The 15315-nt window shown below is 35.2% G+C and overlaps 2 protein-coding genes across 3 annotated transcripts in view; both read left to right on the top strand.

The window, feature by feature from the left end:
• The window catches only part of LOC127836606 (ras GTPase-activating protein 3-like), a 71199-nt gene that overhangs the window by 20734 nt on the left and 35150 nt on the right, over positions 1 to 15315 (top strand). Inside the window, exon 8 of the mRNA XM_052363274.1 lies at positions 15146 to 15296. Within this exon, the coding sequence (XP_052219234.1) occupies positions 15146 to 15296 (151 nt within the window). The remainder of the gene's footprint in view (positions 1 to 15145; positions 15297 to 15315) is intronic.
• On the top strand, positions 75 to 8073 carry LOC127836607 (histone-lysine N-methyltransferase PRDM9-like). Of its 2 annotated transcripts, XM_052363276.1 has the most exons (3): positions 75 to 236; positions 4158 to 6606; positions 6691 to 8073. In XM_052363276.1, exons 2-3 carry the CDS (start codon positions 4360 to 4362, stop codon positions 6757 to 6759), a joined length of 2316 nt encoding a protein of 771 aa, XP_052219236.1. In that variant the 5' UTR covers positions 75 to 236; positions 4158 to 4359; the 3' UTR covers positions 6760 to 8073. The 2 variants fall into 2 exon arrangements, with proteins under 2 accessions (XP_052219236.1, XP_052219235.1); XM_052363275.1 differs by having other exon boundaries at positions 4158 to 8073.

Here is a 15315-nt window from a genome sequence, read left to right as displayed (position 1 = left end):
TTTGTGTTAGGTCCCTGAACAAACATTACGTCCGCTTACAGCGCGTGACACCCATGGCAACGTCTTTTCCATGCGGCATTAACTCTCGAGTTACACACAGGTGTATACAGTGACAAAAATATCGATACTGGCTATCAACGCTTTATAACAGATAATGCGTACCCCGCTGTGAGATTGTGCAATTTACAACAGTTGAGTGACCGGATCTTGGAAACTTATGATAGACAATATAGAAGGTAACTCACCAAAATGGCATTTAACAGAAATATAGAGGGGCGCTTTTTGAAGTGGTCAAATTTTAGAGGGGCATGTATTGCTAGCTGGAGCACTTTATTGGAAATTAATTGCGCTTCTAATGTCAGATTGTCATGTTGACACCTGCCCTTGGATCATTTATTTCATATTTGGCATTTTTATACTTATGCAATGTTATTTGTGCACATTTATATATTATATATTTATTAGTAAGTTAAAAAAAAAATATTGAAAATATGTCATTATTTCTGTTCATTGATGTAACTTTTTTCAGAAAACTAATGTATGTAATGAATAGTTTATTTATAGATTAATTCCTTTTATGGTAAATAAATTGAAATGTCAGACATTTCCACCCCAAACCGTTTCCTCCCAAGACGTTTCATCCCCAGACGTTTCCACCTCAAAATGCTGTGATTTTGGGCTGGAAACGTCTTCTCTATTATTATATATATTGAAAATGACAAATGTTTTTTTCTAACGGGTCTATGATGGTAATTTAAAAGAAATAAATAGATCAAATTAGAAGTGATAAAAAATGAAATAAAATAAAAATAATAAATATAGAAAAATATTGGTTTATAATATGACAAATAAGATTACACTTGTATATGATAATATGTAATTAAAATAATAATAATTTTATAAATTAAACTTGTATCCATTCATTACTCAAAATGTGTCACCAAACTTGTTCACAAGTTGTATCTAGATGACGTCTAGGCCAAGTTCCAACATGGGCCCTGCTGGGTCAAAAACTAGGTCACGGGGTCACTTAGTGCGTTTTTAACATTCAGCACGGTGTTCACGGGCTCTCCACTTCAAGTAGTTTTCATTCGATCTTCACCAAACTTGTTCACAAGTTATATCTAGATGACGTCTAGGCCAAGTTCGAACATGGGCCCTGCCGGGTCAAAAACTAGGTCATGGGGTCACTTAGTGCGTTTTTAACATTCAGCATGGTGTCCGCTATCTAGTTTAAGTACTTTTCAACCGATCTTCACCAAACTTGGTCACAAGTTTTATCAAGATGATCTCTAGCACAAGTTTGAACATGGGCCATTCCGGGCCTAAAACTAGGTCAGGGGGTCACTTAGTGCGTTTTTAGCTCATCTATTTTTTGAAACAAAATTATGAGCTATTGTCATCACCTTGGCGTCGGCGTCCGGTTAAGTTTTGCGTTTAGGTCCACTTTTCTCAAAAAGTATCAATGCTATTGCATTCAAACTTGGTACACGTACTTACTATCATGAGTGGACTGGGCACAGGCAAAGTTAGATAACTCTGGCGTGCATTTTGACAGAATTATGTGCCCTTCTTATACTTAGAAAATTGAAAATTTTGGTTAATTTTTAAGTTTTGTGTTTAGGTCCATTTTATTCCTTAAGTATCAAAGCTATTGCTTTCATACTTGCAACACTTACTAACTATCATAAGGGGACTGTGCAGGCAAAGTAATGTAACTCTGACTGGCATTTTCTGGTGATTACTCAAGAATAATTAGGTCTAGGATAATCAAACTCATAGGTACATTAATCATGACTGACAGATGAACCCTATTGATTTTCAGGTCTTGAGGTCAAGGTCACAGTGACAAAAAACGTATTCACACAATGGCTGCCACTACAACTGACAGCCCATATGGGGGCCATGCATGTTTTACAAACAGCCCTTGTTTATTTATGCACTTTTTACAAATACCTGTTTTAATGAATAAAAACAATCCTTTAAGATTGTTTTAAAATAAAACAATTAATAATTTAATGACATAAAAACAATAATAAGATATTGTAAATAATAAAGAAACAAACATCAATAGATAAAAAGCAGAGTTATGTTTCAATTGCAAGTAATTTTATGAATAAAAAAGAAATGAAATCCGAGAACATCTTAATACTTTTATTAGAACTTTATAAAAATGAAAAAGAATAATAATAACTATCCTTAAAAGCAAAACAAAAAAAACACAAGTTACCAAATGACTGATTAGTGTGTTGCGTGTCCGGACAAATAAATAATAAATATTATGATACAATTATATACTATAATTTATGATTACATTTGAGTTGCATAAGGATGAATTTAGTTATGAAAATTCATAAAAACAAATACATTATAAGACAAAAATAAAAATGTATATAACATTTTACATCATAGTACACACATTATTACAATCATGACAAATATAAATTAGATATATTATTGAATAACAGTGTTACTGTTAAAAATATCATGTAAGTGGCGCAAAATCTGGATCTGTCAAATCTTCTCTTATGAAATATTTGAACAGCAAAACCTGGCACACTTGATTAAGAATATTGATAATGACTAGTAGTTATTTTAAAAAGCACCCTTAATGTTTTATTTTTGTATGTTTATGCCACAATAAATTGATTTTTTTTCACACATTATATATTTTATAAACAGGTTTTTTTTCGGTACTGTCTGCGCCTCCTGAAAACGGAGGCATTCCCAACGCAAATGGACCCGATCCCAAACCAAAATATAAAAAAAAATCCCAATTTAAATTTTTTTTTTTTTTAGAAAGAAATGTCTTATGATTATTAGATAATATTAATGTTCCAACTCGTCCAGCTGGTGTGTATCAGACCAACAAGCACTGCTGTGGTTGAGTGAGGATTCAGCACCATGAACCTGCTGTAAAGTTGTATGTTGCGGGTATTTAGGAAATTAACATAACAGATGTCAGTGCGGATGGGATATGTAATGAAGTTTGAATAATTGATTATGGAAGTATGTTTTCATTTCCCCAATGAAGTTCAATTATCGAGAACATCTGTTGATATGGTCTTCGTTCTTGATTAACAAAAATTGGCTCGTAGGTCAACATTACTTCAAACCAATACATAACAGACATAACAAGTCCCAATTCAGATATGATATATAATGAAATTTAAATAATTGATTATATAAGTGTAATTCCAATTTCCCTAGGTACATAACGATACAAGTTTGGATTGAATGTGTGTATCGGGGTTTGCATGATTGATTATGGAAGTTTAGTTTCATATTCCCAATGTGGTTTGGCCATCGAGAACATCTGTTTATATGGTCGAGTATTATACTTATTGAAACGAAATCTATTAGTCCCAAAAGTTGTTATCTACACATGGTCATCACAAACATTGGTTAAACGTTAATAATTGTGTCTGGCACTCTTTTGCTGTGCAGTTCTTGAATAAATGTTGAACATGCCCAATATTGCATGTGTTTATATAAAGAAGACAAAATAACAAATAAAAACAAATTTATTTGTTAAACCACTGACTTAGTTAAGCATGATAAATTCACAATGTTTACCCAAAATTAGCCATTTAATTGAAGCAAAATTCCCAAAATGGACAATTTTGTCGATAAAAACTTCCCAATTTGGTCAGACTCCTTTTCCCAAAAAAGGCAGAAAAAACCCTGATAAATAATAAGCTATAAGTAAAAAGAGAACAAATATCTGTATCAAATCTAATAATTTTTTTACTTTCATGCTTTTTAAATTGCCCCATTTCCATTTGTATGGAAAACAAATTAATTTTACAAAACAATTGATAAATATTAACCCATATATTCATGACTAATAAGATCAAATTTAACAAAAAAACATCTAATTATCATTAATTAATCCAATAAAAAAAGCATCAAAATACCTAATTATGTTTACTTAACCCAATATCAAAAGTCCTTATGTAAATTATTTTGGGAAGGAAACGTCTTGGGAGGAAACAGATTGGGGAGGGAACGTCTTGGGAGGAAACAGTTTTGGGTGGTAAAGTCCACAGTGAGGAAATGGTTTGGGGTGGAAACGTCTGGTAACCATAAATTGTGCAGTAATTCTACAATTTGCATACATACACATGTATACAGCTCAAAATGGCTCTATCCTTTAGGTGTAAAGAGAGCAAAAATGGACCATGACTGAAACCTTTACTTCACAAGGGATTCAACCTGCGAAAAATATGAATCTGTCCACCAAATGAACCTACAGTGGTAGAGTGTTACTTTTGGACAAGATTCCATTGGACAAGCTTACAAAACAGACAGTTATTTTCCCTTAAGTAGTTACCAGGCAATGGTTCTGTACTTCTGAATATGTTGGCTATGAATCCTGCTGAGCAGTGTCCGTTAATTGAAAGCCACGCATCTGTCCCTGGAAATATAATTGCTGACTATTCAAATGTGAAGACAATTCCACCACATCAACCGAGTCCGTCTGATGTTTCAAAGAAAGCCGATGACCAACTTTTGTTGGGACGCTGGTATGCCCGACCCAGTCCAGTGACAGCTGCCAGTTCTGAATCTACTGGTGCTAGGGGTAAATGGGATTGTAGTGATAAATCAATTAAAATGGACTTTCCTACAAATCAGTCCATTGGTTTGTCAAGTGATGTAACATACAGTATGGACCAAAACAATGAAATATTACCTGTGGATGATCCACATGTTCCGATGCCTTTTATCAGCTGTGATTCAAAGGAAGATCTGTCACAAGACATTTATACTGAAAGTCAGACCAATGAAATGCCTTTGTTAATGAGTTATACCATTTTTAATTTGGCAGAAGTTTCTGTGACATCCGAGGAAGTGAATTCAAATCTAGCAGATGAGTCTGGTGAATGTTCTTCTGATGACTTTGAAGAGATATTTATTGAAAGAAACCAAAAAAAAAGCAAGAGCTACAATTCAACTCTTTTGGCATCAAAGAGGGTTTGTGTTCAAGGTTCATCCGAAGGCCCAGTCAAGCCTAGGTATGCTGCAAAAACAATGGTCCCCCTTTTTCATAAACCAGCTAAGAGGAAATTGGTCAAAACAGGTTACCTAGTAAGTGCTAAGAGAGTGAAAAAAGCCAAGACACTTGAAAAGGACAAGACTGAATACCTTCTTCCAGAGTGGAACCTAGCCAGCTGTATGAACCTTGAACCTTCAGATAATGATCACTTTCTGTACTGTGGAGAATGCAACAAAGAGTTTGAAGGGGACTGTCCTGTGCATGGACCATACAACTTCATACAGGACAAAGAGGTGCCAGAAGGGGACCCCTGTAGAGCTGATCATACTCTTCCAGATGACCTTGAAATTAAAACCTCAAAACTATTTGGAGCTGGTCTTGGAGTATTTTCAAAAGTTGGACTGGAATCCAGGATCATGTTTGGACCATATAGGGGCGATGCCATCTCTGACAACCATAAATCAGGATATTGCTGGCAGATCTTTAAGGAAGGCAAAGCTAGCCATTGTGTGGATGCCCAGAACAAGGCCACCTCTAACTGGATGAGATACGTGAACTGTGCAATGACAGAGGCAGATCAGAACCTTGTAGCATTCCAGTACAAAGGAGGAATCTATTACTGCACATTCAAGCCAGTTTCACCAGGAGAAGAACTGCTTGTCTATTACGGAGATGAATATGCCAGAGAACTTGGCATCATCAGAGACAAGAACTTGCTCTTCAGACCTAAATATGTCAACGGAGAAGGTAGTGACATTTTACAATCTGTCATGGAACAGCAATTAGAAAATGCAATATTAAAGAATAAGAAGAAAATAGAAAACACAGATGAAAAGGAGTGCAATGGTGTGGTGTGGGATAATACTTGTACGAACAGTAGTAACTTGAAGACACACATGAGGATACATGCTGGAGAGAGATTGTATGAGTGTGAGGTATGTCATAATACATTCAACCAGAGTAGTATGTTAAAGACACACATGAGGATACATACAAAGGAACCATACAAGTGTGAGGTGTGTGGCTATGCTTGTAGCCATAGTGGAAACTTGAAGAAACACATGAAAATACATACAGGAGAGAAACCATACAAGTGTGAGGTGTGTGGCTATGCTTGTAGCCAGAGTAGTAACTTTAAGAAACACATTAGGATACATACAGGAGAGAAACCATACAAGTGTGAGGTGTGTGGTTATGAATTTAACCAGCGTTCTGACTTGAAGACACACATTAGGATACATACAGGAGAGAAGCCATACAAGTGTGAGTTGTGTGGTTTTGAATGTAACGATGGTCGTTCCTTGAAGAGACACATGAGGATACATGCAGGAGAGACTGAGAGACTGTACAAATGTGGGGTGTGTGGTTATGAATGTAACCAGAGTGTTCACTTGAAGACTCACATGAGGATACATACAGGAGAGAAACCCTACAAGTGTGAGGTGTGCGGTTATTCATCTAAATATAGTCATCACTTGAAGATACATATGAGGATACATAAAGGAGAGAGAAATTACAAGTGTGAGGTGTGTGGTTTTGCATTTCACCAGAGTAATAGCTTGAAGAAACACATGAGGATACATACAGGAGAGAAACCATACAAGTGTGAGGTGTGTGGTTATGAATTTAACCAGAGTGATCACTTGAAGAAACACATGAGGATACATACAGGAGAGAAACCATACAAGTGTGAGGTGTGTGGTTATGAATTTAACCGGAGGGATTACTTGAAGAGACACATGAGGAGGATACATGCAGACTAGAGACTATAAATCTTTTAGGTTATTGCTTATGAGAGTTACACCAGTAATACCTTTAAAATGTACATGAGGATACATACTGGAGCTGTACACATATTGTGTGGTTATGCATGTAACCAGAGAGGGAGCTTGAAGACACATGTGAGAATGCATACATGAGAGAGAGAGCACAAGTGTGGGGTGTGGGGTTATGCATTTAACCAGAGTGTTACCTGTATTCTCCATCAAATGATAATGCAGATGATTGATGTTTTAGATGCTTATCGTTGTCTGGAAGACATGCAAAAGCAACTTACAAAGTGAAAAATATTAAACATTAATATATAGAAAATTTAGCATTGCTTAGTGACACTTTACTTAGTGATTTTCTGTGTGATAAATATTTTTCATTAAATGTTGTAAGAAAACATATAATTATTATAAATGAACATAAATTTAACAAAGAAATAAAGACAGTTTGTCATTACTGTCGAATCTAAGGATTATTGTTAAACTATAACCTTAGTTAGTAAACACTTAAATAATCATGACTTTGTGAGTGGCTTTTTCCTGTTTTCCAAACTACTGACTGCGCCTCAAACACAATTAATCAGCAACAGCATAACACATGTCTTGAAATCATATTGGTAAATAATCTGTATACATGTCATTTTGTTGGGAATCTTTGTTTTTCAAACCCCTAACTGAGTTATTGCCCTTGAATAAGCATAACAGATCTCATTCAGCAATGGCCTCATTATCAATAGTGTTTGCATATTGGAGAATTGTAAGTAACCCAATTATGCCTAGTGTCTAGAAAAAAGGCCTTGGCAAAAAGCGTAGACCCAGATGAGACGCCGCATGTTGCTGCCTCTCATCTGGGTCTGCGCTGTTTGCTTAAAGGAATTTTTGTAATAAATATTCTAAATATAGAAATAAATATACAATCATGAAATTCCTAATTTTGGAAATAAATTGACCCAATTTAAAAGGATGGGAGAGTCCACTAGGCATACATGGGTTAAGACTTCATACAGATATATTCATGCGTTATCCAAGGTGCACTTTTTAACCATCTTATTCTTGTTTCATCTTGTTAACAATAATTATTTTAGGATGAATATGTGTTCCATGTTATTTGTTGTTCTATTGTTTTCTTGTCAGTGTGCTTTTATATATTTTATTATTCGGATATTCTTTTAGGTAATGGAGTACCCGTAAAACATATGCAGATGTGTTAAAGCAAGTTAACATTCAATATAATGTATAATGTACAAAGGTTTGTACTTGTCACTTTCATTTTACAGCTATTCTTAAAATAAAAGTATTAAAAATTTTCACTTTCTTTATTGTTTAATTATAAAAAATATTGCAAACGCCCAAATGGATTATGTGTCCAGTTTGTGTGAAAATATTTCTTAATGACATCACACTGTATCCTGAAGTAAATTGCCTCAAAATTGTGAGTGATGTTGATGAACATTCACTGATTGAATTGATTTTTTCATTGCAGATGCAAGTGAAATTTCAAATTAGTGGTCTACTGTTTAAAATTCTGAGTAACAAAACGGTTTAATGGATTACTTGTTCATCAAGTTCACAAAATGTTTCTTAATTGTGTGCAAAACTGTTTACAATAGCTTTCCACCAGAGAAATTTTGTTAAGTTTTGTGTTTTGGTCCATTTTACTCCTAAAGTATACTGGCTATTGCTTTCAAACTTGGAAAACTCTAACTATCGTAAGGGGACTGTACAGGGCAAGTTGCATAACTCAGGTTGGCATTTTAACGGAATTATGGCCCTCTTTTGTCTTAGAAACTTTTAATATTTTGTTAAATTTTGTGTTTAGATCCACTTTACTTCTTAAGATCAAGGCTATTGCTTTCAAACTTCAAATACTTTCTTACTATCATGAGGGTACTGTACCTGGCAAGTTGAATTTGACCTTGACCTTTGAATGACCTTGACTCTCAATGTCAAATTATAACATTTTGCTAAAATAACCATAACTTCTTTATTTATGATCAGATTTGATTCATACTTTGACAAAACTTACCTGACATACCACAATGAACTCCACCCAAACCACCCCCCACGCCCCACCCCAGAATCCCCCCCAAGTTTTTTTTTCTTATTTTTTTTCTTATTTTTGAAAGATCATCTAATAAATGACCCCCCCCCCCCCCACATTATACCCCCCTCCCCATCTCCACCTCAACCACCACCCAAAAAGATTTTTTTAATTTGAAACATGGTAAAAAAACACACAAATATTTATTTATTTTATTTTTGAAGGACCATTCAAGCATCCCACCCAAGCTACTGCTATCAAACTGGAAATAAACTTATTGGTTTGCTTTATGTCTTAACAAATGATTAATTGATTGTGGAAGATATACCTGAACTCAGAATCGTCTATAAGTGTCATATAAAACAAAAGCGAAACGATATGTTTGAATTATGGTCCTCTTCTACTTAAAATAAGACTATATTACCTTGACCTTATTGAATATGAACAATTTTTCCATGATGGCTTACGTTATACTGTTAAGCACTTGAATAGTCGAGGGCGCTGTCTTCTGACAGCTCTTGTGTTAAATGTAACATGTTTTTGGAGCAAACTTGCTTTTGTGAAATGTTATATATTTTTTTGCCGAGCAAACTTTCTTATGTGAAATTTTGTGCTTTGCAGACCAAACTTGCTTATGTGAAATGTTATACACTTGTGGAGCCAACTTGCGTATGTGAAATGTTATACATTTGCCGAGCAAACTTGCTTATGTGAAATGTTATACATTTGCGGAGCAAACTTGCTTATGTGTAATGTTACATGTTGTCTGAGTAAACTACCTCAACATTTCTCAAGCAATCGAATTGAAACTTCAAATATGTTATAATTAATGTACAACATACCTGTTTTCCATCCAAATACTACTCACATATTTAAGTTATTTGACCTTGAAATGATTTGCCCAGGGGTACTAGTCATGTTTGAGACAAACATCTAATGTAATGGCATACATTTATTATACCCCCACAAACGAAGTTTAGGGGGATATATAGGAGTGAGCTTGTCTGTCTGTCGGTCCGTATTAAGTGTCCGCTCTCTAATTCAAGTTGTTTTCATCCGATCTTAGGTCATTGGGTCATTGGTGCGTTTTAAACATTGAGGATGTTGTCGGCTGTTTTTTGGGAAGACAACATGCAAAATATTCTGTGTCAATGCGGCATGGGGTATTCTTCACGTCTGTGACAAAGCTCTGGTTTATATGAGCCATGTTCTTAGAAAACTAGGCTTAATGCATGTGCGTAAAGTGTCGTCCCAGATTAGCCTGTTATTTTCTGTACATGTATACAACAAAAATATTATTTAACTGTGTTGTGTACGATGCTCTTGATATATTCATAGTTGAACTCAGGTGACATACTGGTATATTGGTATGTCAGCTCTGTTTTCATGAAAATATATCACCACATTTGTACACATTTGCTGTTAAAAAACCTTATAGTATTGAACATCATTTATAATTTCGAAATTACACTTAACAAAAGGCACTATTTTCAAGGCTCGTATCAATGAATGTATTGTTTTAGTTGGGAAAATTAAAATAAACCCTCACTTATTCAGAAGCAAAGTGAAAATGGTTATATGCAACCAGCATAAAACCAAAACAGCATGCGAGTTAGTGGCAGTCTGTTCGGGTTTTATGCTGTTTGCTGCTCATCAGTATGGTAGGGAAAGAAATTTCTATTAAGAAAGGTCTTAAATTTTATTAGTTCGGCTGTTTTCAGAGAAAACCCGAGCTATTGTCAAAGCCAGCTCATCGTCCGCCGTTCGGTTGCGCCATAGGGGTCGTGCTTAAACCTTAACATTGGCCATTACTATAACATGACTTTTTAAATATTGAAGATGGCAACTTGATATTTGGCATGCATGTGTATCTCATGGAGCTGCACATTTTGAGTGGTAAAATTTCAAGGTGAACATCATCCTTCAAGGTCTATGGTCGAAAAAAACAAATCTAAGGGAAGTAATAAGCTTTCAATGGACATTATTATCTGACCTGCCAACGTATATATTTTTGTTAAATAAATCAAAGCGGGGCAGTAAGTGGCATTGTGCATCTGACAAACACATCGTGGTAAAAGGTCAAGGTAAAGGTCATCTTTCAAGGTCTAAGATCAAAAATACAAATTCAAGGGAAGTAATAAGTTTTAAAGGGAGATAATTATTCAATATTGAACATAGCAACTTGATATGGAGCTGCACATTTTGAGTGGTCAATCAACAGCCACGTGAGGTGAGCCTTTGTGACAGGTCTTTGTCCGTCCGTTCGTCCACATTTGTTCATAAACACTCTAGAGGCCACATTTATTGTCAGATCTTCATGAAACTTGGTCAGAAGCTTTGTCCCAATGAAATCGCGGTTGAGTTCGAAACTGGGTCGTGCCAAGTCAAAAACTAGGTCACTAGGTCAAAAAAAAGAAAAACTTGTTAACACTGTAGAAGTCACATTTCATGCCCAATCTTCATGTAACTTTTTCAAAATGTTTGTCCTAATAATATCTTGGTTGAGTTCAAAAGTGGTTCCGGTCCGATGAAAAACATGGCCGCCAGTGGGCGGGGCAGTTTTCCTTATTTGGCTATAGAAAAACCTTGTAAACACTCTAGATGTCACAATTTTTGCCCAACCACCACGAAAGTTGGTCAAAACATTGGTTTTATTATTATCTCGGACGAGTTCGGAAATGGTCCAGATCGGTGAAAAAACATGGCCACCAGTGTGCGGGGCATTTTAATCTATATGTATATAGTGAAAACATGTGAACACTCAAGAAGTTAAATTTTTGGCCCAATTTTCATGAAATTTGGTCAGAACATTTGTTTCCTTGATATGAGAGTAGAGTTCGAAAATGGTTCTGGTCAGTTCAATAATATGGCTGCCGGAGGGGGGGGGGGCAGTTTTCCTTATTTGGCTATAGAGAAACCTTGTTAACACTCTAGAAGTCACATTTTTTGCCCAATCATCATGAAAGTTGGTCAAAATATTGGTTTTATTGATAGCTCGGATGACTTCGAAAATGGTCCAGATCGGTGAAAAAACATGGCCGCCAGTGGGCGGGGCATTTTTCTCTTTATGTATATAGTTAAAACATGTGAACACTATAAGTCACATTTTTAGCCCAATTTTCATGTAATTTGGTCAAAACATTTGTTTCCTTGATATGAGAGTTGAGTTCGAAAATGGTTCCGGTTAGTTCAATAACAGGGGGGGGGGCAATTTTCCTTATTTGGCTTATTTGGCTATAGAGAAACCTTGTAAACACTCTAGAAGTCACAATTTTTGCCCAATCATCATGAAAGTTGGTCAAAACATTGGTATTATTGATATCTCGGACGAGTCCGAAAATGGTTCAGATCGGTGAATAAACATGGCCGGGGCAGTTTTCTTATATTTATATAAAAGCTTGTGAACACTATAGAAGTCACATTTTTTGCCCAATCATCATGAAACTTGGTGAAAAGATTGGCTTTATATATATCACATAATTAATGCCATAATTATTGCCCTTAGATTGTCCAAATTTTCATTATATTATACAAAATCCTTGTAAACACTCTAGAGGTCAGAATTTTGTTTCAGATTTTATGAATCTTGGTCATAATATTTATTTTTGTAAGCAAAGTTTGATGTTTGGTAAGGGGGTCAACTCAAAATATAGGCCACCAGGTCAAATCTTACAAAAACAAAATCACTCCATATGCCAGAGTTTTGGTTCAATAATGATGAAACTTGACCAGGATGTTTGTCTGGACAATATCAAGTCAAGTTTGACGTTTGGTAAAGATTGAATGAACTGACTCCTCTCAGGTGAGCGAACTAGGGCCATCTTGGCCCTCTTGTAATTATTTGCTACTAAATATGGACATTTGTTAGAGACAATTATTTTCAAGGGAAGTAATTTATATAATTATAAATCTCATATTATATATTTCATTACCAAGAATTTAAGTTCTTTTTACAGTTACTGTACAGATTTATTATTTGATTATTTATAACTTGAATGATTGATTTGTGAAAGTTTTTATGTCCCCCACTATAGTAATGGGGGACATATTGTTTTTGCCCAGTCTGTTGGTTGGTCTGTTGGTTGGTCTGTTGGTTGGTCTGCTGGTTGGTCTGTTGGCTGGTTTGCGCCAACTTTAACATTTGCAATAACTTTTGCAATATTGAAGATAGCAACTTGATATTTGGCATGCATATGTATCTCATGGAGCTGCACATTTGGAGTGGTGAAAGGTCAAGGTCAAGGTCATCTTCAAGGTCAAAGGTCAAATATATGGGCCAAAATTGCTCATTTAATGTACACTTTTGCAGTATTTCGATATTCAAGATAGCAACTTGATATTTGGCATGCATGTGTATCTCATGGAGCTGCACATTTTGAGTGGTGAAAGGTCAAGGTCATCCTTCAAGGTCAGATGTCAAATATATGTGGCCAAAATCGCTCATTTTATGAGTTCTTTTGCAATATTGAAGATAGCAACTTGATATTTGGCATGCATGTGTATCTCATGGAGCTGCACATTTTGAGTGGTGAAAGGTCAAGGTCAAGGTCATCCTTCAAGGTCAAATATATGGGTCAAAATTGCTCATGTAATGTCACTTCTGCAATATTGAAGCTAGCAAGGTCATCCTTCAAGGTCAAACGTCATATAGGGGGACATTGTGTTTCACAAACACATCTTGTTTTTTAATGATATAATTATCATTTCTTACCTGTTCTAATTTGAGAATGCTAGTTTTCATTAAATACCTGTGGACTTATGTCCATAGATACATGATGAACTCTGGCTATGATCTCTTCGATAAACCACAGGCCTTGGTTGTCAGTGATGTCTGACCTGGTCATTTTTTACTGTCTACAGACCCCCCCCCCCCCTCCGTTGGATTGGACAAAATCCAAGTGAAGTATTAAGCTTTAAAAGGAGATGATTTCTATACCTGCCAAATGATGAATAGACATTTTATTTAAAAGCGGCGCAGTAGGGGGCATTGTGTTTCTGACGAACACATCTCTTGTTGGGTCAAAGGTCAAAAAAATTCTGAGAAGCTTTCGCAGCTGAGCGTGGCACCTATTATGCGGTGCTCTTGTTAGATTTTCTATAGGATTACATATGGGTCAACCTGCATGTCTGAGTGGTAAAGGAATTAATCTCCCGATTACCCACATTTTGATTTTAATGATAAAAAATCGATATTGGAAAATCCAGGTAAGTCGCATGCATGGGGCTAAAATCCAACTACAGTTAGGTTCAAATTGTTGTCCACATTCTACACTGCATAGTATAGTTGGTCTTGATTGAAAAGGGGTTAGCTGCGGAGTTTTTCTCTCATGGTTCTTGTATTTAATTCATGTATTTATTTAATTAAATTAACTTAAACACACAAGTGCTTCTCAATAAATATTTGATTTTAATTCTCTCCTATTGGAGGAAATATGGACGCACTTTATTAACATAATATATATAACAACAAATATATTAAATACCCATAGAAAGTGTAATAATTGTAACAGCAAACGTCCAATATATGTGATTACATCGTTTGCTTTTAACCTGTTATTGAAACGACATATGTAAAAATAATTTTGATTGAACATCTCCATTTAACTTATTATATCTTGATTCCATGCATCAATCATTTATTTACATACTTGTATATTAACATATTTATTCTTGAAAATCTCTAGTTAATATTTCGATTCCATTTGTTCTTTTAAATTTCCGCTCTGATTACTGATTCTGTATACTTTCATTCAAATGGCATACTAACAACACTTTGCATGTTATAAAATTGATGAGTATACAATTATATACTTACTACAAATCTGAAACGTCAAGCACAATGCTTATCCGTCCGTGTTTATTAGTAACAAAATCAACATCAAGTTGCGCATTTGCCATGTTTTCTGATCAGGAATTTTGAAATAAGTAAAGTTAGATTGGTTTGTTAAGGCACTCTAGTGTGGGTTTTATACCATCAACGGTTAATTTATTTATAACGCATGGATGTATTTGAATGAATGTTTGTGAATTTCAACCGTAATTTAATTATAATAACAGACTTCCTTTGATTTTTTAATTTTTTTAATAAATATTGGTTTAATGTAACAAACAAATAATATATAATTATCGCTTTATACTTTTATCGTAGGTAATCAAAATAATGCCCAGTTATGATCTTTGTAATTATGTTCATAAGGCATGCAAGTTTGTCCAACACTTGTGGAATGCGATTTGTGTACCGACCTATAACTTTTCCTTCTTACCCCTCTTCACACCTACTTTAACGATGTATTGGATCTTAATCTTAACTATTGATCAAGATAACCCAAACTTTCGAAGGTATTTCCTGCGGCCTCTTCAAAGCCTGCGACCCCCCACAGAGGACCTGGGCTCCCTGCGTCTCAAGATCTCCTACTGTACGGAGCACGTGTTCTCATCTTTTCACTATGAGGACCTCCGCAACTTACTACTTGAGTCTTCAGAAATCAAGGTATAGGCATATCCTGAAA

Source organism: Dreissena polymorpha, chromosome 6, assembly GCF_020536995.1.
Source record: "Dreissena polymorpha isolate Duluth1 chromosome 6, UMN_Dpol_1.0, whole genome shotgun sequence".
In the NCBI taxonomy this organism is placed as follows: Eukaryota; Metazoa; Mollusca; class Bivalvia; order Myida; family Dreissenidae; genus Dreissena; species Dreissena polymorpha.
Note: the sequence above shows the minus strand (reverse complement) of the source record. Positions and strands in the feature narration are given on the sequence as shown.